At 43.4% G+C, this 23,311-nt stretch overlaps 1 protein-coding gene across 1 annotated transcript in view; it reads left to right on the forward strand.

Moving 5' to 3' along the window:
• Nucleotides 1-2,077: 2,077 nt before the first annotated feature.
• col5a3a (collagen, type V, alpha 3a) overlaps nucleotides 2,078-23,311 on the forward strand; it is a 58,113-nt gene continuing 36,879 nt past the window's right edge. The window contains exons 1-4 of the mRNA XM_077559061.1: nucleotides 2,078-2,329; nucleotides 18,628-18,795; nucleotides 19,290-19,500; nucleotides 20,310-20,472. Of these exons, the coding sequence (XP_077415187.1) occupies nucleotides 2,254-2,329; nucleotides 18,628-18,795; nucleotides 19,290-19,500; nucleotides 20,310-20,472 (618 nt within the window). The 5' untranslated portion in view covers nucleotides 2,078-2,253. The remainder of the gene's footprint in view (nucleotides 2,330-18,627; nucleotides 18,796-19,289; nucleotides 19,501-20,309; nucleotides 20,473-23,311) is intronic.

Raw genomic sequence — 23,311 nt, forward strand, 5'->3', positions numbered from 1 at the left:
CAAGCTGTTTATGAGAAGAGAGACAGCGGCGGGAGGTTGGCGATCCTCCAGGTCAACTGCAATATGTCCACAGACATGGCTGCTTCAGGCAAAATTCTATTTTCCCAAACACTACACACAAAAAATTCGGGCTATTTGGGTTTTTGATGAAATCACAGGACGATCCTTTCTAAGTGAACTTAATTTGACCTTCTTTAAACTTGCACACATCCTACTGTTCAATGTTTCAGTACTTTTTATGTTCTGTAACAAGGAGCTGAAAAGAAAAACAGGTGTTTTATGTTTTTTATTTTTTGCCTTTCTGTAACCCTTCCAATCTCTCTCACATTCTAATCTCAGTGGCCAATTCCCTCTGGCTTGATGCCTCTCAACGGCAATGGACTGCTGATCAGTAATTCGGTGTTGTTTTGGCCTCATGATGTCAAATTGGAACAACATATTGAAGGGTACTTACTGTTAATATTGATTCTAATTGAAATTTATTGGTCAAATTATGGATCAAACAAGTACTTTGTATTTTTTTCTTTTGTCCAATTAAGTTGACCCGGAAAAGTTTGGATTAGGACCCACTTCCCTGACGGCATCTTCTTGCAGTGCTTCAACTTAATAAATGGACTTTTGCACCATTCTAGTTAATATTGTTTAAAATCACATGCTATGTTCACAAAAGTTATGAACAGAAACGGTGATAAAGGGCAACACTGGCAGAGTCCAACCCTCACTGGAAACAAATCCGACTTACTGCTGGCAATGCGGAACAAACTCTGACACCGGTCGTACAGGGACCGAAAAGCCTGCAACAAGGGGCTCTGTACCCTGTACTCCCGAAGCACCCCACACTAGGCTCCCCGAGGGACACAGTCGAATGCCTTCTCCAAATCCACAAAACACATGTAGACTGGTTGGGCAAACTCCCATGCACCCTCAAGGACCCTGCCGAGGGTTTAGAGCTGGTCCACGGTTCCACTGCCTGAATCCGAGATTCGACTTCCCGACGGAACCTCCTCTCCAGCACCCCTGAACAGACCTTATGCAGCCCCAGTTAGAGGATCGTGAGTGAATCAGCAAAATCCAGCAGTTGCATAATCATTATCGGAAGGCGGCCATTTTGCCACTTGCTGTCAAGTGAAAATGACATCACAGTTGCTCAGTCTTCAGGTAACAACCAATCACAGCGCAGCTTCAGAAAAAGGTGAGCTGTGATTGGACATTGTTTAGCCCTGAGCAACTGTGATGTCATCTTCAGTCGACAGCAAGTGGCAAATTGGCCGGCCCCTGAGATGGATAAAAACGGCTGGATTTTGCTTCATAACTCATTGTCAAGAAATGTTTAAGGTTGACTTCCCCTTTAAAATGTAAAATATTAGATATTAAAAATACAAGAATGTGGTAATTTCCTCACATTTATCTTTGAAAGTTGTGCTCCTGGCCCAGCATCACAAAACTTGTGGCCCAACGCAGTCACGTGGTGGCCATGGCCCATCAGGTCACTGTTAACACCGTTATGTTTTGTAGCTTACAATGTGAACGTATCACCAGCATATGTCTTGTAACTACCATATTAAATTGTACATTGAACTGGAATCTCTGTCACAGTATGCATCATATTTTATCTGTAAAAGATCATTTTTGTTCATATTACAGACAGTATCATGAAGAAAATGTCAAATGTGGTGAACACTGAGGCCCCTGCTTTAGATGGCAGACTTACAATGCACTTGATTGTGCACTTTTTTTTTTTGACAGCAGATTTGCAAGCATCTCTGGAATTATGGTTATTACATCAAGCCACCAAGCAAATATCAGGTTTTATAGCGGCCAACAACCAGACTAGATTAGCAAAGATGATTAGTTTGCCAACTCTTAACTCTCTCTTGAAGTGAGACCTAGCAAATGATCCTGTAATTTAAGTGATTAACGGCGGGGGCTTCCTCTGAGCTTGGACACAATGCTTGTCCAAGACGCCCACCTATGGGAGGGGAAGGGAGGAGGAGGGGAGCAGAGGGAGGGAGTGATGGCGAGGAGGAGAATTTGAATGAGAAGCCTTTGAGAAGAGCTTGAGAGGAGCCACCACAACAAAACAACCTCTCCAACAGTCCAGCCAGTGGAATCAACCACCGGCTTTTATTTTACTTTTTTTTTTTCTTCTTTAACTTTTTCTATGCATGCATGGCTGCTTAGTGGCTGAAACTTGTGGAACTTTGTGCAGCTCCAAGTTTTGGTGGAAAGGGGGGGCCCTCAAGAGTTGGAAAGATGGACCACTTTTTAAGAAATGGGACAATACAACTCTTGACTTTTATTCTACTGCACTTCACCGCCACTCAAGCTGGTAAAGTATTGCTAAAGTAAATGTGCGTTAATGTACAAATAGCAACAAATCAGCAAATGTTTTTTTTTTCTTTCTGTAAATTTGGTTTCTTCAGAAAAAGTCTCCTCAAATTGAGATTAAAGTCTCTTAAATAATTTTATATTAAGACTTCATTAAGAATTCCCAGGAACGCATTGCAACGTTGTTGAGAAGATGGCAATCCAGACAGGCAATCCTCGTGCAGGTTGGGGTCAGGTGTGCGCTTGTGCAAACGTATGACGTCACGCTGGCGTGTGCGTGCGAGCCGCGTCGCTTGACTGCGAAAGAGTTTCACGTTGGCTTGCGAAAGAGCTCAACAACTGATTTAAAGGGAGTAGATTAAAATTCCTGGCATGGATCTGTTGCGTGCTCGCACACTGTATAAAACTGACTCACTTAGGGCTATTTGGCAGTTTTTATTGTAGCCTCCTCATTGCCTGCTCAATCATGTCTTTTGGTTACAATTATATGAAGGCTAAAATAGAGCATAACAGTGTTTAGGCTGCTACTGTTTGGGTCATTTTGTAATGTCAGACTCTTTAGTTTACCAGCATCCACCTTGTATATATTTAATCATCTGTAGCACTCTCAAGGGGTTTAATCAAGGCCGGATCAATGCAAAGGCCTAAGCCAAGGGGCCCCGTGAAGGAGTCCTTTATGGCCACACTTACTAAATACAGTGGTGCCCTAAGATACAAGTGACCCGATTTACTAGTCTTTCAAGATACAAGCTGTTAACTGATTTTTTTTGCTTAGGTGGGAGTGAACTCAATTTAAGCACATTTTAAAATAAGCAGCAGTTTAACAAATAGTGAACAATTGAAAGTGGAAAAAAAGAGGCTTCAAGTTGTTTAAGCCAGTACTAGTTGAAATTTACAACAACAACAAACAAAAAAAAAAAACAAAGCAAAATACACTGCGTGTGTTTAAAAAAAAAAAAGATTAAAGAAATGTCTCATGAGCTTAATGTTAATGCTATCTAGCATGATGTGGTGGTTTAACCCTTTTAAGCAATAGACTGAAAACAGATGATTCACTAATATGGACGGATGATAAGTCATAAAACTTTGCACAGAACAACTAATATTAGTGCTGTACTGATGAGTTCTATTAAGTGCTGCTTTTACTATAATATATGTTACAACAGTTTTTGATTTTGGGGGGAAGGCTAGAATAGATTCATGAGGTTTGCATTCATTTTAATGTGAAAAGGTTATTTGAGGTGCAAATGTTTTGAGTTGCGAGTGTGAACATTGAACAAATTAAACTTGTGTCTCAAAGCACCACTGTAATATGATACAGGGATGGGCATAATGATAAATTTTTGATCATTTATGTCTTGGAGCAACCATCCATCCATCTTCTATAGTGTTTGTCTTCAATAGCGTGACTATTTAAATTCTTCCCACTTCCCACAAAAACAAAACACTGGCTTGATTGAATCCACCGGCTGAACAAAAATAATGTGATAGACGCAGGAAGCGAGCCAAATGTTGTAATCATATTCACAGCTGCTGCAGTGTCCACTGCCGTCTTATGAGGGCCTGTGAAGTGACGCTGACTTGGACGTAGTGCTCGGATTTAAGGTGGCGCTGACTGATAACATGGCCATTGGCGGTGCACTTCTTTGCAGGTGTTAACAGTAGGAGAGTGGACTGTACACGTGTGTGTTTAGTCTGAGTGAGACTTTTATTGTGGATTTTCTGTCATTCTTAAATCAATACCTAAGTATATATATATATAGCAGAGGGGAAAAACCGCTCAACACAAATTGCTCAAAACTGGAGAAAAAACAGGGCACTCAAAAAAAGGGGACAACTAAAGGCGCTCCACTCAGTGAGGGAAAAAGGCACAAAAACAAGGCACAGGAGCAAGGCAAGGTTGTGGAAACGCTTCCATGCGAGGCGTGTGACACTTCAGCACTTGTGTGCTTGAAGTGGCTGATGCCGTCTATTAATTAGGTGGATAATCGGAGACAGGTGGAAGCAATCAGGAACTGGAACTGAGCATGGTAGGAGGAAGGGCAAGTGACCTGGAGTGAGAGTGGTGATTAGTTCTTTCAAAATAAAAACAAAAATGGATGGGCAAAAATAAGAGCAACAAAGGCCCGCTTACTGCGGCATGGCATTACCCCTCCTCTACGGCCGGCTCCCGACGACCCAGGCAAGTCGGGATGATCCCAGTAAAAATCCTCGATGAGCGAGTTGTCCACTAAGTATTGGGAGGGAACCCATTGCCGTTCTTCGGGGCTGTAACCATCCCAATCCAGCAAATATTTTTTCCCCGACCCCGGTTACGAACATCCAGCAACTTCCTGACCTTGTAAACAGGGCCGCCTTCCATCATTTCCGGGGAAGGCGGTGCTGGTTCCGTTGGGACCATGTGGCTGTCCCGGACAGGCTTCACCTGACTGACGTGGAACGTGGGGTGGGCGCGGAGGGATCGAGGCAGACGAAGGCATACGGCCGCATGACCTATGGACTTGGAGATGGGGTAGGGCCCCACGAATCTTGGGGCCAGTTTTCGGGCAGGGTACTTTGAGATGTAGGTTCTTTGCAGATAGCCAGACTCGCTGAACCGGCCGGTAGTGGGGCGCGGGTTTCCTTTTCCGGTTTGCGGCCCTCTTTACTCTGTCACCGTGGCACTGGAGAGCCAGTCGGACCGGCGACCAAATTCGGCGACATCGGCGGTTCATGGCAAGGGCGGAGGGTACGGTCAGTAAGTAGGGAGGGTTGTAACCGTGGACGCACTTGAAGGGTGAAAAACCTGTTGCGGATGTGGGCAGAGAATTATGAGCGAGTTTGACCCACACCTGATTGCCGGGTATTGGGACACCAGGCATCGGAGTCCGGTCTCAAGCTGCTGGTTGAGGCGTTCAACTTGTCCATTCGCCTCTGGATGGTAACCGGAGGTCAGGTTGGCCTTGGCTCCTAGTGCCCTACAGAACGCCCTCCAGAATCATGAAACAAACTGAGGTCCACGGTCTGATACGATGTGGCGAGAAAAACCATGGACCCGGAATACATGGTCTATCATGATCTCAGCGGTTTTCTTGGCTGATGGTAGTTTGGCTAGGGGGATGAAAATCATTTTCGAGAATCGGTCTGTAAGTATTGTGGTTTTACCGTGGGAGGCTGGGAGACCGATAAAGTCCAGGGAAATGTCGGCCCAGGGTCTGGAAGGAATGGAGAGAGGCTGGAGGAGACCCAACCGCGGTGGGGTGGACGCCTTGTTCCGGGCACATACTGGGCAAGCTTCCACATATCCACGTACCAATGTCTCCATAGCCGGCCACCAGAATCTCTGGGCAATGAAGGACAAAGTCCTGCGGACTTCGGGGTGACAGACATGAGGTACAGTATGTGCGCAGTGGATTACCTGCGGCCGCAGCCCCTCCGGTACATAGAGACGACGTGGTGGGCAATTCTTGGGAGGGTTAGAGTTCTTGAGAGCCTCCTTAACGTCGTCCTCAACTTGCCATCCTACGGCTCCCACCACAAAGTTCCGGGGAAGGATGGGTTCTGCTTCAGTCTCAGTGGGCTCGGGGGCATGGATACGTGACAGGGCGTCTGCCTTAGTGTTCTGGCTCCCCAGCCTGTAGGTCAGAGAGAACGAAAATTGGTTAAAAAACAGGGACCACCTGGCCTGTCGGGGGTTGAGTCGTTTGGCCTCCAAGTTTTGGTGATCGGTCCAAATTATGAAGTGTTGTTCTGCCCCGCTCGGCCTTTGAGAGCCGCCTGGACAAAAATGCGCAGGGATGGACCTTGCCATCTTCCTGGCAGCGTTGGGATAGGACTGGCCCGATTCCGTCTTTGGAGGCATCCACCTCCACCACAAATTTCGCGCTTAGGGTCCGGAACCTTGAGGAATCGGGGCCTCAGGAAACTTGAAGTTGCTTGAGAGCATTGAAAGCAGTATCAGTCTCCAGGGTCCGGCAGAATCGCACCTGTGGAAAGGTCAAGGCATGCAATGGGGCAGCGATGGAGCTGAAGTTCCGGACAAAGCGACGGTACAAATTGGCGAAACCCAGGAACCGTTGGACTTTCTTCCGTGATTCTGGCGCGAGTCAGTCCCTTACAGCGCTGGTCTTTCCAGACGCCATCTCTACCCTTCCTGGTGATACTACGAAACCCAAGAAGGAGATAGTGTTCACGTGGAAGAGACTCTTCTCGGCCTTCACATTCAGCTTGTGGTCTAGTAACCGTTGAAGGACTTGTGTCACGTGCTGCCGGTGGGTCGCCAGGTCTGGGGAGTATATTAAAATACTGTATCTTCCAGGTATACATACACAAAGTAATCAATGAAATCCTTTAGTACGTCATAAATCATGGCCTGGAAAACTGTGGGAGCGTTGGTGAGCCCAAAAGGCATGACTAGATACTCGTAGTGGCCCCGGGGAGTGTTAAAACCTGTTTTCCACTCTTCTCCCTCTTTAATCCGGACGAGATGGTAGGCATTCCGGAGGTCCAGCTTTGTGAAGACTTCGGCTTGTTGCAGTTGGTCGAATATGGATGACATCAGGGGCAGGGGGTAGCGATTCTTGATAGAGATATCATTCAGTGGCTGTAGTCGATACATGGTCGTAGGGAGCCATCTTTCTTACCTACAAAGAAGAATCTAGCCCCCGCCGCAGATGAGGACGGTCGTATGAGTCCGGTTTTCAAGGATGCGTCAATGTAGTCGTTCAGGGCTTTGCGTTCAGGCCCCCGAGACGGAGTACAATCTACCCTTGGGAATGGTAGACCCCGGGATCAGGTAAATGGAGCAGTCATAGGGTCAATGTGGAGGAAGAGCCATGGCCTTGGTTTTGCTGAAGACGTCACCAAGGTGATAGCAGGAGGGGACTGTGTTCAGGTCCGAATACTCGTCAGCTGTGGTGGAAGCAAGAGACACACGGTTTCCTGCAGCCGAGGGTGCACGTGCCGCTGGCTGGTTCAGTCCATGATACACGCAGTCCTCTCCCCAAGTCATGATGTGCCCAGAGCGCCAGTCTAAGTGTGGGTTGTGCAACCACAACCAAGGATGTCCTAGAACCAGGGTGTGAGACGGAGATCGGAAAACATGGAATCGAAGGCATTCTGTGTGTTGTCCTTTTTGCACTTCGAGAGGCTCTGTGATATGGGAAATGTCAAATAATACCCTGCGTTGAGTGCCCTGGCTCAGTTGCAGCTAACTGTTTCACCAGTCCCCAGTCCATGAGACTTTCGTCGGCTCCTGAGTCGATGAGGGCTGGCAGATTTGTGGTGACGGCATGGTGAGTGATCATGACAGGCGTGAGTTTTCGAGCTTTGGCTTGTTCAGGGAAAGATGCACTCACCGGAGAAGCTTGTTTGGCGGGGCAGGTGACCACCAGATGACCAGATTCACCGCAGTAGGAGCACCGGCCTTCCCGGCGGCGTTGCCGTTCCTCAGGTGTCAGTTGGGCTCGGCCTAGTTGCATAGGTTCGTCGTCGCTTCCTCGGATCCCCATCTGAGTTGGTGTCAGGGAAGGAGGAAGCCATGGAGGGGTCCCGGTCCGTTTCTCCTTTGGGTCCTGCTAGCCTGAGCGAGCTCCCGCCACCGATGGTCTGTGCGGATGGAGAGTAAGATCAGCGAGTCCAGGTCAGCCGGCAGGTCAATGGGGATCTGCGTGGTAAGACCCTTCAAATAAATATCGTAAAAGGCCATCGCGTTCCAGCCACTTTCGGATGCCAGGGTGCAAAACCGGATTGCTTAGTCGCTGACAGACTCCCTGCCTTGCCAAAGATTGCTCAGCTCTCGGGCCTTCTCTAGATCCGTATTGACGGGATCCCGGCTGAGGGCTGTACGAAAGTCGGAGGCGATTTGGCAGGTCCGAGAGTTCCTTGCCCATTCCGCGGCGGCCCATGCCCTGGCTCGTCAGGTCAGATGAGAAACCATGAAAGCCACGCAGGAACGTTCCGTGGGGAAGACCTATGGGGAATGTTCAAAGTAGGTTAGTAGTTGGTCAGGAAGTCCTGACATTGTCCAGGCTCTCCGGAGTAGCGTTCTGGGGAAGCCAGCCTCAGGCCCAGTCCGGCAAGCGAGGAAGTCGGAGCAGAGGCACAAAAACAAGGCACAGAAGCAAGGCAAGGCAAACAAGGGCTGTGAACGCTTCCATGCACGGCGTGTGACACTTCAGCACTTGGAGGTGGCTGATGCCGACAGTTGGAAGCAGTCAGGAACTGTAAGTGAGCATGGCAGGAGGAAGGGCAGGTGATCTGGAGTGAGAGTGGTGATTAGTTCTTTTAAAATAAAAACAGAAATGGATGGACCAAAATAAGAGCAACACAGGCCCGCTTACTGCGGCGTGACATATATAGATGCGTTTGCTGTTTATCTCATAAAACAGACGCTTGCTTGCAGCGTATTTTTTGCTTGCGTCACCACAACATCCTATTTCTGCCATATTATTTCGGATTTAATTTTATTTTGGCCGAATGCAGAAAATGGAAATGCAGAAAATAGCAATTTTTTGCCGAAAATTCGGTGCGGGGGAGGGAGAATGTTTGAACGTAAAAAAAAAAAAATCTGCAAAAATCTTTATTTCTTTTTTAACACTGGCTAGAAAAAAAAGCTAATATCAGCTGATTAAATGAGCTAATTGGCTGGACGCTATTTCCGATGTGTAATGTATGTATATTGGAAATTATTTTTGAAAAATGAACCTCATAGTTATGTTAGTAGCAACCAAATAAATAATATAGAGAAACTTGTCATGACAGTCGGGGTTCCTTTTAAGGTTAACTAGTAGTGTTTCCATTACAGTTCTTTTTTTCAAAATAAAAGTGATATTTTTACAACTTTGATACAGTACAATTTCGACTCGTAGGTTTTTCCATTAAAGAGTGTTTTGCTTCTGAGGCGTAATTCTTGTAATGTCCCGTCTCACTAGATCATGTAATTCTCACAAGAGAAGCTCATGAAATGTTGTCACAAGAGGTTTGTTGAGGGAACATGGACGCCCAGAGTCATTACAATTACTTTAAAGGCATCTCTCTCCTCTCAACTGGCGGGATGGGACATTTGGTGTTGTGTGTGTGTGCGCTTACATCTCTTGTATACTGCGGACGGATACAACGGATTTGAACAACGACGCTGTATGTCGCTCGACCGCTCAAACGGCTATTTCTCATGCAACGCTAATAAATTATTTGCATGTATGGAGCGGCGGGTTTGGCTCTATAGCTGAATCGCGTTGGGGTTAAAAGACTTGTTATACCCTCGAGAGGTCGTTCCAACACAAAAGCGATGTACTTCCTATTTCCTTTACTACGTAACTGGGCGTGGTCACATGACTACTGGAAATGCGGTGGGGAAAGTGTCTCTATTACACTTTCTCGAAACACTTGTGTTTCGACATGTCTCAAAAACCACCTCATGAGAACGAAAAAACTTTGTTTGTGATCATTGAGAGTTCTGTTGAACTGTTGTTCTGTTTCCATTACCAGTTTGCTTTCTGCCACATAGATGCTAATTGTTAGCTCATTTGCCTATGGTGCTTCTCATTGTATGTTGGCATTGAAATAGCAGATGCAACTGTATGTACTGTAGTATTAAATACAAGATGTGCACTTCTTTGTTTGATGTTTAGTTTCTGTCACTGAAGAAGTGTTTACCATTCTAGGGCAGTTTGCTTTAGTAGTAGACTACTATAGTGTTCGCAATGCACTCTGGGAGTGTAAAATGGTGGCTGAGTGTTCAGGCTCCTACCCCTTCAAATCGTGTTTGATTGGTTGAAATATTTATTGACAACAAAGCATGTTTACAATAATAACAACGACACAACTGCTGCCAAAGGGATAAAAACACAATAAATCCACAGGCATATTTCCATTGAGGTCCCTAGACGGTTAGAGGCTTCTTGTGTTGCAGTATGTTGTAGTGTTAAGTTACACTTAATTTGATGCAGTATGATTACAAGTTGTTTTGGCAAGAGTAATACTGCCATTTTATATTCGCAGCAGTTTTCCTGCCTCACTCTTGTAAGAACACAAATTCACTTGGCAAGAGCAAGGTTCGCGTTGCTCCTGCAACATCCCGGTCTGCTGTGAAAATGTACACACAGCCTGTTCACTGTTTGATGCTGTTTCCTTGACAATCCTGACTCAGAGGATGGGGAAAAACCTCAATTCACTTTTGATCTGGCAAAAATTAGAGGCAAACAAAAGCAAAAGAACAAAGCAGCATTTTGTCAGGTAAAAAGCAGGAAAATGGGGATTTTATAGTAGAGTCTTCTGGGTTGCTCACATTAAACAGCAGTCCCCATGCAGAATGTGTCAAATATTTTAATAGGTCAAAGTGATGATTTAATGCTTTATCGGCGACAGCACATCTGGCTCTAAAGAACGTCTTTTTCGCCCCCTCAGGCTGCATTTGTGATCAGTAGATGTTCCAGGCAGCTGTCCGTGGGACAAGTTGGCGAGCTATACCGCAGAATCCAAATGAGAACACATCGTCATTAGACAGCTTTGCGTCGCCCACTTGAGATTCCGAACCATGTCGGCTTGTGATGCCCTGAAAAGTTTTGAGTGCTCATTTCTGTGTAACAACAATTTCCCCTCTCAAGTTGTCCTCTCAATTTCATCTTCCTGTCAGGCAGCCAGAGTTCCTTTGGATTTGATCTTAAGTGTTGCTGAAGCAGTTCTCTCTGATTATAAGACAATGCTCAATTTTAAATTGTGTGTTATATGCATGTTTATTTTTGTGGCTAGACGAGATATGCATACAATACATGACAACAGGGACTGTCATGCATTGCTTCAATTTTAGTCTCTGCCATTGTGTGTTAAGATTCATGATAGTATATTATAGTGACAGCTTGGGGTTGAATGGTCATGTATGAACATGCTTGGAAAGGGCTCACATGCTTTTAGCAGTAAAAAGGTGCAATGTAGACAATTTTGAGGATCAGGTATCCTCATGTTACCCTTCCCCAAACACCATTTAAGAGTATTTAGTGATTGGAAAAGTGTGGCTAAAGCAGAGATGATGAAAAAGGATGGGTTTTTTTTCCAGAAATTCCATAGTCTGTTTTAGAGTTGAAGTAAAAACATGTGCTCGGGCCTGGAGGGGCAGGTGTTTTCTCGAAGGGTCCGGCAGCTTTTTGGCCTGCCGGCCCATCACCCTGTCAACAAACATGAGTAGTGAACAAACTTTGCAAAGTGAAGAATGCGTTCTTGATGTTATCCACAAGCATCACGATCTGTCAGCTTGTCCACAAAATGATTCTTTAGATTTCAAGTTGGCATCAAAACCCTGAATGTATGCTAAGAAGCAATTGTTCTGCAACATATCAAGTTAAATGCTCACCATGTGCATGCATGGTTGACCTAAATCCATCAGAAAAAGACAAATACTACGGAAGAAGTTGTACGCTTTCGACCAGTCTAATGAAATATTATCTCGACGCCTGCTTTCATCACCGCTCTCATATTATTACTCATGACTGCACGAAGCGTATCCGCAGAGAATATGTTCAAAATCTTTCCCAGCTCTTTCTCAACCTCTCGTCTCGACACGCTCCGACACTGTCAGCGATAACTAAAAGCAGACCCCAAAGCGGCCGCACAGTCCAGTCAGTGTGATCGTGATAACCTTTTGCTTCTCATCAAGCAAACCAGCGTCTCGTCGAGCTGTTAAAATTAGCTTATTGTTATTTTTTCATACCCTGGAACACGGGTAGAGAGTTTGAGGAGTAAACATCTGAGAGGAAATTGGACAAGGGCGGGGGTGCAAATTGCTTTGTGATGGTATTACGTTGACATAATCGGCTTTGACGAGCTTCTGAGCTTGTTTTGTCAGTGTACACAGCGGATAAACTAAATCAACACACACCTGATAAAATGTCAACTGTGAAGAACTCACGGTACAGTTTTCCACAAAATAATGTGAATTCCAGCATGTGTCATGTAAAAAAACAATAGACCGAATTGAATTACTACGCCCATCCTCATTAGTACATTTTGCTGGGTTAACCTCAACTATAAAGCGCCTTTAGTGTTCTTATGTGAGCCAGTTATGATGAAAATGTAGCAGACTAATGAAAATTATGTTTTATTATACACATCTGCATACATAACAACACAATGACAAGTCTCCTAAAATGTGTTTCCTTTCTTTTATTCCATTATTTTTCATTGGTTGGACATGAATTTGGCATGGGCTCTATTGTTGTGACCGGCCAAAATCCGGCGCAACACACGGCATATGTCTATGCGGAGGCAAGTTAGAGCCAATGTTGGTAATTTCTCAGGCCAATAAATCTGTGAGAGGCAGGGCTGCACCGACGCGGGGGAAGTCACAGCTGACTTCAACCGTGGCCAAGCAAAGTGGTTCCTTTCATTCCTTTTAAATGCGGTGCGCTAGTCACATACAAGAGTCTTGACATGGCCGTGAAGCCCACAATAGCGCAACTGCCTAGTGGGATGATTTAAAAAATATATTACAATGATTCAGAGGGCTTGATGCCAATGGTTCACATATTTTGAAATGAAATTTGTCATGTTAGACCAGCTGTTCACCCTATCAGGGTTTTGGATGTGGTCTGAGCAGGTTTAAGATTTAGATTGACTTTCTTGGACCAGAATGTCCCTCCACCAGGCATATCTATGTGCGTCTAGGAAAATAAAGCCGTGTGTGTGTAATAAGTGGCTACATGATACTAAATATTTTTTTAATATGATTTTACTGTCCACAAAAATGTATTTGATAAAACAAGTCATTTTGATGATCTGCATATTCATATTAAACATTTTGAATGTGTCCCTGAAATTTCTGCCCTGCTCATTATTGGATAACTGTCCCTTGTAAGAGCTGCTCTGCTGTGTGACATGACCAAAATTTTGTCTTTCTTCAATGGAGGTTGAATCAGTGGCTAGTGGCAGAGTTCATGCTTATATTTGGTCCTTTTCGTCATATTACGTGTAGCCTGTCCACTACTGACGTAGTCTAATTCCATACTCAGTCAGCTTGCTAAGTGAATCATGTTGCGAAGAGGTTCACCATGTTCTCATATTCTATTTAAATGTCAACATTAGCCACCTATGTTCACCCTGTCAGCAAGCTCACATACCATTCCTGTTTGCATGTACGTTGCCTGCTTGAAGTTATTATTTTTTTTTTTTTTAAGGTGGGAGCTTGACCAATATGCCTTTGGATTTGAATTAGGTCTGGGTTCTGAGTTTTTAGTCCAGAGGTGTCCAGACTATGGCCCGGAGGCCATTTGTGGCCCACCATCCATTTTTTAGCGGCCCACGACATATACTAAAAAAGACGTTTGACACGGCCTGCAAGGGTAGTTAAAAAGCAAAAAACAAAAACAGAAGAGAAAAATAGGTGCCACTACTACTAATAATTTAGTTTATATACTGTACTGTAGAGCTTAGTAAATGTGGCAATATACAAATACAACAAAAATAAGTATATTTATCTTCCAAACGCTGGTGAATAAAAATAAATGTAACTTTTAATTGAAATTTAGAAGCAAAAATAGTTTCTTTCACTTTATGCTTTGTGCCAAGGTTCCATTTATGAATATTTTACATTATTGATCCTCAAGGAAGTTTATTATTAGTTTTCTTCAGTTTTTGGGGGGTTCTGAATGTGGAGATGGGCTCCTGCTGCTGTTCAGTGCAAGAGTGGATCTAGTCTTGTGGCTTACAGGAGGGCCTTTGGCCACTCCAAAATCTCGAAAAGTCCTTAACTATTTGCCTTAGTTTCAACAGAAAGATGTTATGAAGCAGTTTATCAAATTAACTAGAAAACATAAACAATAAATTGCTTGATTGACGGATTTTAGCGTGTTTAATACATTAAAATGGAAGAATTTCAAAATGGCCCTTGTATCCTTCCATTTTTCTGTATGTGGCCCTCAAACGAAAAAGTTTGGTCACTCCCTTTTTAGACTCTCTGCATACGTCAAGATGTCTGTTAGTTTGGAATGTGAAATCCATCCTCATTTGATGTACACATGCTGCACCTATGGTCACGCAACTCCTAATCTGACACAGATATGCATCTCCAAGCAGTAAATTGAAGTTCAATGATGGTTTTTCCCCCTCCTCCGCTCTTATACAGGGTGCGGTCCAAAAAAACGATGGGAAACTCCCGCTGCCCAGATTTTCCTCTTGGCTCGCTTTCTTGTTCAATTCCCCCTGTCGCTCCCATGTGCAATAGTTCACAGTTTACAGTGTAGCATTGTACGAGGCCTAGTGGTATTTGTCAGGCTGGACGGAGATGTGTAGGTGGTGTGAGTCATGGCGGGATGATTCCGAGATGTTTTTGGGACACAAACACAGAGAACACATTATGTTCATGTATGACTCAAACATTGCGGAGGAGCTTGGACTATGTCAAGTGCCAAACGAGAAGTGGAATTGGCCCGCCGGGTGACATTTTTGAGAGGCACTCGGCTCACGGACAATAACAAATAAGCCATAGAGATAATTTACAAAGTATGCAAGTAAATTCTTACATATAGTCGTGTAAAGTTGGATTAATGGATGCTTGAGTTTCTTCCCATGTTCTCTGACCTTGTTATGCGATTTCAAAACATTCTTCAGTCTGTAGGGATGTTGGGATATTTCCATGCAGTGTAACCACAACAAAGTCAACAGTGAGCTTTTCAGGTAAAGCGGCTCCAACAAGCCATTAACATAATTGCATCCTCCTCATTCCAAGTCAGGCCTTTTCCCATGTCATGTTTGCCAGTTTATTCTGCACGCTTGGGTGTGAAATGTATTTTTTTTTTCCCCCAGCATGAATTGTAAGAGATGTAAAACTATGATAGCAACTTCTTTTTCCCGGGTTGGAATTTTTGCTTTTCCCCAAAGATTTGTCTTTTTTCACACTGTCGAACATGTGTACTCTTTTTTTCTTTATCTTAAACATGCCTGAAGGTCAACAGTGTCTTGTTGCATGAGTGTGTTTTGCTTTGGGCAATACACACTTGGGAAAAAAAGAACCGGAGAAGTCAAAGAAGAAATGTACTTCATGTAGTTCATGGTGAGCATTGACAGGTTGTCATGTTTGCAATGAACTATCGGTAAGGAAATACTCCAAAATGAGTTGCTTTTGTGAGGATCAGAGCTGCATTCGCTGGACGGGAATCCCTCACAGTTTACATGTAGGCTACACTTCCTCCCCTGATGTGGAAAAGAGATACATTTTTAATCAGCAGTACAATCTGGCACAGATGCATTTTGTTCCAGTTACTGGTGAACAGCCAATTTGCTCAAGTTGAATCTGTTCACTACTGTTAAAAGCTAAAGAAAAATAAATAAAGAAACCTTCATTACTTATACAGGCAATGGTCGAAGTAACGATTTAACATTCTCAGCTGTCATCAAAAGACATCTACCACTTTTAATGTGAAAGCATTAAAATTGATCATGAAAGCAAAATGTAAATAATTTCAATGATTTATGTAAATTTTACCCTACGAAACCTAAGCATAACTGCAATATGTTGATTGGAATGTAATCTGAAGGGGGGAAAAAATAATCAAAATTTTAAAAATGACTGGGATTCTTATACAAGTGAAACCAGACTTCAATGCAAGCGACGTCATTGTGAGCTGAAATGTACCGCTCCGTATAAATGTGGCCCTAAAATCTCTCTGCTTGGCAGACCAGATCATTTAACGAGATACCGACCTTCCACTCAATTACACGCGTTTAACTTTTCTTTCCCAACGGAAATCGATTTGTCGTCAGGAATCAAAGGAGAGCAACAAAGAGCTCACTAGGGGATCGGACTAACAAGGCAGCTGAATATAAACATTAAGGATCGGATCCCAGACATGATGTGATGCAAAAAGTCAACCGGGGACAATAAAGCGCTCTGGCAAGAAGTCCCCTTGCATTTTAATAACGCTTAGCCCCAAGCAAGACAAATATGTATCGCTGTTGCAGGAGGCAGTCACAGCCTCACTTTAACCTGCATGGCCAGAAAGTCTAGTGCTGATGCGTTTGCTGTCAATGATATGACCCAACAAAACCAACATATTGAGGTAGATAACGCCAGCATTTACAATTATTTGGGACCATATATAACCGAGGCCTTAGAATGTATGCATGTCATGGTCATTTTGTGCAAAAAATCTTGAAAATGAACATATGTTGCAGACACTTGTAGAACGATGGTCTCTATTGTTTGCACCCACAAACCCGGAGGTGTAAATGTTATATTTCTCGTCCCATTTTCCCACTGGCTGGCCGTGATTCACAGTTGATCCTATTTACTGCTTTGTTCAATGCTCGGGGATTAAGAGCACTTAAAGCCAATTGGCATAAACATTGTTTGCTGTGCAAATGCCATAAAATGTAATGTGCTACTTCTCGCTAATGGCAAAGTGGCGCCATATGGAGAACGAAAGATGAATTTGGGGGGGCAATTTCGCCCAGAGGAGGCTAGTTTTACATGCTTACAATGTTAAGTGCTAACGAGTTACTTTGAATGGTCTCCCATGCTACTCGTGCGCAATACTGGCTGCATACAAAACCCTGAGTTCGCATGAAAACATTTAGCATGCAAAAGCAACAGCTGGTGCCATAACGTTCAACTCTAAGGTCATTTTTGCACGTCCAAAGCGTGAAGAAAGCAATTTGCTGGAAAGAAAAATAACGAGAATGGAATTGTGGGTTCAATCCAGGGCACTGTGACTCAAATGGCAAAAGTGGAATGAATGAAATAATTGTGGAATGACATATTTGTGCTTGCTTGTCTACATTACAGTTATCCAGCTGGCGCTGGTTCATTGAGAATGGACTGTACCGTTTACATTCACAGTCTGGTCCTTGATGACAGAATACAAACAACAGTTTTTCACTTGAATTAACCATTGTTGCTAATTTTGTCCACTGGAGGACGAACTGACAACCATTGAAATGGTAGATGGAGTGCACTTAACGGTATATAGCGCTTTTATCTACAACGTGTGGTGCTCAAAGTGCTTTGCAAAAATGACATTCTGAAATGTGGCTGTTACTCAGGATTTGGTGCAAACATTTTGCACAAATTTTTGTTAGCAAGTTTCAGATTACTCTGATAAAATAATAAACGGGAATATTTTCATAATGTATGTATAAAGTTTGACAAGCCTGGATTAGAAGGTGCTAATAGACTGTGAAAAGATGATGGCTGGTTAAGATAAAGTAGAATGGATGTTTATAGAGTTTGGAAAGTCTGTGTGGATGACAGCCATGCTGCAGACGAAGCCTTGGGGCAACATTAAATCATGATGCACAAATGAATGAACTCTTTACATTCCATTTTAATATGATTGTTTTTTTTAATTGCCTTTTAGTTAATGTAAAATGCAGTTTTGCTTATGTATCTGTGCCAGCAACGTGTAGTGGCAGCTACAGGCTCATACAGTACACCAGACAGAAGGCTCAATTAACCCATTAGTGGTGCGTGTTGAGATTTTTCCTTTTTTTTTTTTTTCTTTTTTTTTAGAGAGAGCTCAGTATTGTTCATTCGGTAAACTTACCGATTCGACATGTCATCATCATTGCTCTCTCTCTTTTTTTCTCTTTTTCTTTTTTTGTATGTGCGTGAGAATGTGTGTGAGTATGTGCATGTGCGGGTGTGTGTGAATGTGTGCATGTGTGCGTGCGTGTGAGTGTGTACTCATTAATTCACCTAATACCTATTAAAAATCCCAGACCATTCAACTAAAAAGAATACTTCAGAATCCAGCTAGAGTTGTCAGGAGACCCGAGGAAGGATCAAAGAAAAGAAAGGAAAGTGAAATCCAGCACCGACCGTGTTGAGATTTTTCTAATATAAAATATTTGCTTTGGCTCAATAAAGCTTGGGAAGCATTGGTCTAAACCACATGTCCATTGTATCAAGACAAAAAGGCTTTACATTTCTTCTTTCCGCCATTTAAGTGTTCCAAATGTGATGCTCATGCAGCTGTCAGATGTGCCGCAATAGGATTATAGGCGGGATGGTGTACTACTCCTATTCCATAATAACACCCGTAGAAGCCCGGCCACCTGCCGCCAAATCTCCCAGGAAGATTGCCTCTTTTCCGACTCTAGAAAACAGGAAGTCTGCACACTTTTAAGACTGCCTTGCAGTCACACTAAATCCCGCTCTTTTGGCACTTAACCGAGTGAGACAACAACTCTTTAATGGCAACAATGCCGGGATGGTGAGTGGATTGCCTACATCTGCCACAAGCTCCAATAAGTGAGCGTGAGCGCGGTGGGGCTCATTTGCGTACATGCAGTCGAGTGTAACGGTACTCACCATCTCTTTCTTTCCATTCTCAGCTCATCCCATCGATGTTCTCCGGGTGTTGGGGCTGTCGGAGAACATGGAGGGGGTGTCTGTGCATCCTGGTCTCTGCAGCAGCCGTAAAGATCTGGAAGGAACACTGCAGGCCTTCAAAATAGACCAGAAAGTCCAGCTCAGTGCTCCCACTCAGCAATTTTTCCCTGGTAGTACATTTTCTTTTACATTAGCTTTGTATTAGGACTGAACATTTTTGAAAAATAATGTAATTGTAATGGTCTACTTCCCGTGTATATATATTTTTTAATTTAACAAGCACGAGCAATACATTAAACGTTATCTTTCATTCCTTTATTTAACCAGTTAAGAAACTCATTGAGATTAAAAATATCTGTTATTTCAATACACACAATCCAATTTATTATACACAAATATTTTGGCTGCATTGTTTAGGCTGGCGCTAAAATAAAGGCAAATGATCCATGAATGAATATTACATTTTTAAAAAAATATTTATATACCGGTACTTCAATTATAGACCAAAGTGAAGCCTTTTTTTTTTCTTTTCACAAATTACAGCCTTTGCGATTAGAAAATTGCATTCTAGTAGTCAATTTGAATTTGCCTAAGTGTTCAACCAGACTTCGCATGATTGAACTAAATATCTGGCGGTAAGCATTTCCTCTCCTCTTCTCTCCAGAGTCCACATTCCCTGTAAATTTCTCCCTGATGGCCACCGTGCGAGCCAGAAAGGGATCTCAGTCATTCCTACTCTCTGTCTATGACGAGCACGGGGTGCAGCAGCTGGGGCTTGAAGTGGGCCCTTCGCCCGTCTTCCTGTATCAGAGCCGGGCAGCCGGGCAGCTCGCAATGTATCCCACATTCAAGGACGTCAACCTGGCTGATGGAGAGTGGGTATTTTAAGGGCTTGGACTCCTTTCAAAAGGAAGTAAAACATGTCTGTCTCTCTTCTTCAAGCGCAATAACATGAAATTAGGCCTTATGGTTTGGCCCGTCTAAACAAGTCCTTGATTTGTTGAGGTAGGATGACTACTTTGTATGTCAGAATAGCACCCAATGAAGTGGAGACCTCAGCCAAGGTTGAACTGTTGATTGTTAGGGGGAGAGGGACTGTATTTTTTTTTTAAACAAATTCATTAATTCATTAAAATCAAATTGCAACAGATATTATCATTTTAATGGTGTGCTAGGCAGCACGAATTTTTGTAGTTGTTTGGTTCGATTAATTAGCTGACTGAAGCAGAAAGGTATAGTGAATTTAGGCAGCTAAGAGGATTGTTAATTGTACATGTAAGTTCATCAATGTCATCAACTACTTTTTAATTTTTAATTATTTGGATGACCCCCCTTCCCCTAAACAAAAAACAACTTTTGAACAGCAAGTCATGCCACCAACGTAGAAGCCCGACACAGTGCTAATCTAGCATAAACATGCTAGTGCTAATATATGGTTGGAGCTGACCAGTGTTCTATGTGAATATTTACCACAACTACACACTGTTCATATGAATGGCCATGTTTGAGAATTGTGCTTTTGTGCGTCAGTAAGAGGCCCAGAGAAACAGGGAAAAGGGTGTAATTTTGTGAAGTGAGGCTATATTCAAATTTTGCTAACGGTTTTAAAACACAATCAATAAACATCTTAAAATCACATTCTTAATGGAAAGATATGCTGCTGTCCTTTTCTCTGCTCTTCCAGGTGGCACAGGATAGCCTACAGCGTGCAGGGCCAGTCGGTCACCCTCTTTTTGGACTGTCACTTGGTAGAGACGCTAAAGCTAACACGAGGAGACGACGTCACCGTCAGCACGGAGGGTATCGTTGTATTCGGATCACGACTACTAGATGAAGGTGTATTTGAGGTAAAGCTCTCTTCCGTTTGTTGGTCAAAGGCGGTTCAACAGATTGTGTTTGACTGGAAATGAACGAGACCCCAGGAAAGGGAGATAACTTTTTAAAAATGCATGCCGGACCACGAAAATCCATTTACTGGGCTAATGTTTGATGCATAATGGCTGAAAAATGAATTACCTTGATTTTATGCATGAGTCACTTGATAGAATGTCAGAACTTAAAAATTAAATGTGTCTGGCACATGCATTAATGCTAGACTAATGCATGCATTACTTACAAAGGGGCTGGGTTTGAACTTCAGCATCAATTCGCTACCTTCACTCAGTATGTCCTGGATGAATTCGCTCCCGTAAGAGCTCATCAGTGCAAAGCATCTGATACAGTGTGGCATTTTTCGAACAGACTTCAAAGCCACTGGAGATCCGATTTGAAAGAAAATTCGTAGTTCAAGAGGCCAGAGGGTTTCGTGGGTCTCATGTCAATCAAGCGTGGGAGGAACAAAGCATTAAAAGAGGCGTTTAAAAGGGAATGAAGTATGAACGAGGAGGAGCGGATGTGCTGAGGCATGAACGGCCTCATCATATCACCTCTTTGAATGCTGAATTTATCTGTGGCGGCATGAAATCACAGTAGCCCACAGCAATTGTTACGAGGAAAGTCAGGTCAAAGCACCCACTATTTTGGGGACTTGTGCATGGGCATAGGCTACAGTGTACTCGGTTGATATGAGATACAAGAAAGCCAGAAACATTGCACGAGCCGTCTGAAGATGACAATAACTGCATGGTTGTAGACAACCACAATGAAAACCAATTGACTGGGTTAATGTTGAGTGAGTATAAATATAAATAAACTTGATTTTATGCATGAGTCACTTCAAAAAATGTTAGAATGAAATGTGTCATGCCTTATTGCATTACTCACTCAGGCAGTGCAATATAGAGCAATGTCTGGCTTCCCTTTTTTAATGAATGATACAGTAGGCTACTGTAAATGTGGCGTAAACAAACAAAAACAAACAGGTTCCACCTTAAATCGAAGCATCAACTCATTAAAACTGAGCATAACTATCTTTATTAAGACAAATCTTTATCGTAAAAGCTCATTTTACAATGAACAATTTAATTATCTTTGAGGCTTTGCTATTATTATCTACAATGTTGGCTCAGTAATTCAAAGTACGGCAACAGTGTAATTTAGTACCATCGAGTTCAGAAAAGAAAAAAGTCCACGTCTTCTTTGGCATTCCGTAAAAAGGGACCGTCGTTAAACGTGGAGAAAGTACAATGGGAGGGTTGTCCGTCTACTTTGGCCTAACGAATGTGACGGCTCCCACTTTCACCACGACAAAAGACAAACCAGATGTGCTTGGTCCCGGCGAGTAGACATCCCCACCTGTTGCCTGAGGACTTGCCCACCTTCCCCGTGCCGTTATGCAATATCACTCTGCTCCACCCAGTTTGTAAATTACTTTATGCCACCAGCTGCACCAGTGCAGTTTGCCACAGACAGACCCATTTGTTGCCACAAAGACTGGTGGTGCAAGAGGTGGGCGCCAACCGCGGCCGCATTGCATGGTCACATGTCGAAATACATATACAGTGAAAACAGCAGGGGATAAAAGAAAGTAAGGAGAAAATTAGAGGGAGAATTAATAATGAATGCAGTGTGAAGTGTCTTGAGCTCTGGGCCACAAGACCGATGACGTACCGTAATGTGGTAAAAAAAGAAAGAAAAAAAAAGGGAACATCATGGTGGAAACTCTTTACGACTTAAGATGGACCGGGTTGGTTTAAAATGGTAGAAAAAAATTTGATTTTAGCGTGTTCAACAATTAAAATGTTAGCTTCAAACAATATTTGGCTTAGCCACACATGCCTCAATTGTATCACGTCCTCTCCTCCTACTTATTACAAGCAAAGCCAGGACTTTCCGTTGTAATAGCATTGCCAAAATACGGCCCGTTTAAAATAGCAAGAAGCATCAGGCTACTTCCTGTTTGTCACTTAGCAACCTGCAGTCGCAGCCCAGTTCTGCCAGTACAGCTCTAGATGATCGGATTGCTGCCACGCTTGGCTTCTTTGCAAGTGGACTGCAATGCAAAGTACAAATCTATTCTTGAATCCTCAATATCTCCTGGATCCTTGTCAAAATGAGTTTATGCTTGGAATATGGTTTACACATCCACACATTTCCTCAGGAATCGTGAAGTCGTTTTTGTGCGATATTGCAAGCTAACAGAGTAACGGCGATTCAGCTATAACTAGAATAGCACTCGACAGAAGGCAAACCTCAGCCAGGGCAGCAAAATCTTCATCGTTTCCGTTTGATTCAAAAAACAAACATCAGCTCCTCTCCAGTGCTGCAGGTGCAGCTCCATCTGGATAATGCTCCAGTTGGCCCCAATGCAAGTAGACAGAGAATAAAATTGTATCCGCACTTTTATTTGGATCATCAGCAAAATGTTATGCTTTGCACTGTGAAAATCATTTAGCTAGTTTTTGTGTAATCAATCAGAAAAACAATTTTAGCACCGGAGAAGGTGAAGAGATTTCTTCCACTTGGGTGCATCTCTCCACGTGAAACTTCATGAGTATACATGTCTGTTTGTGTACATTAAAGCAGTAGTGTCATTAGCGTGAGCAAGGCTGGTACCAGGGGACGGCAGATTAAGAGGGTTGACCTCTGGACCGCTCTTCCCAGGCCCCAGTTCTGTGGGAGGAGGCCCGTGTTCCGGCCCAGTTCTCCCAGCGTGGGAGCTGTGCGGCGTGAGACCAAGGGGGACTTTGTGCTGAGCCACTAATGTCTCTATTACTTCCAGATTGAACCCCAAACTCTCGTTGGCAA

This window comes from Vanacampus margaritifer, chromosome 2 (assembly GCF_051991255.1).
Source record: "Vanacampus margaritifer isolate UIUO_Vmar chromosome 2, RoL_Vmar_1.0, whole genome shotgun sequence".
NCBI lineage: Eukaryota > Metazoa > Chordata > Actinopteri > Syngnathiformes > Syngnathidae > Vanacampus > Vanacampus margaritifer.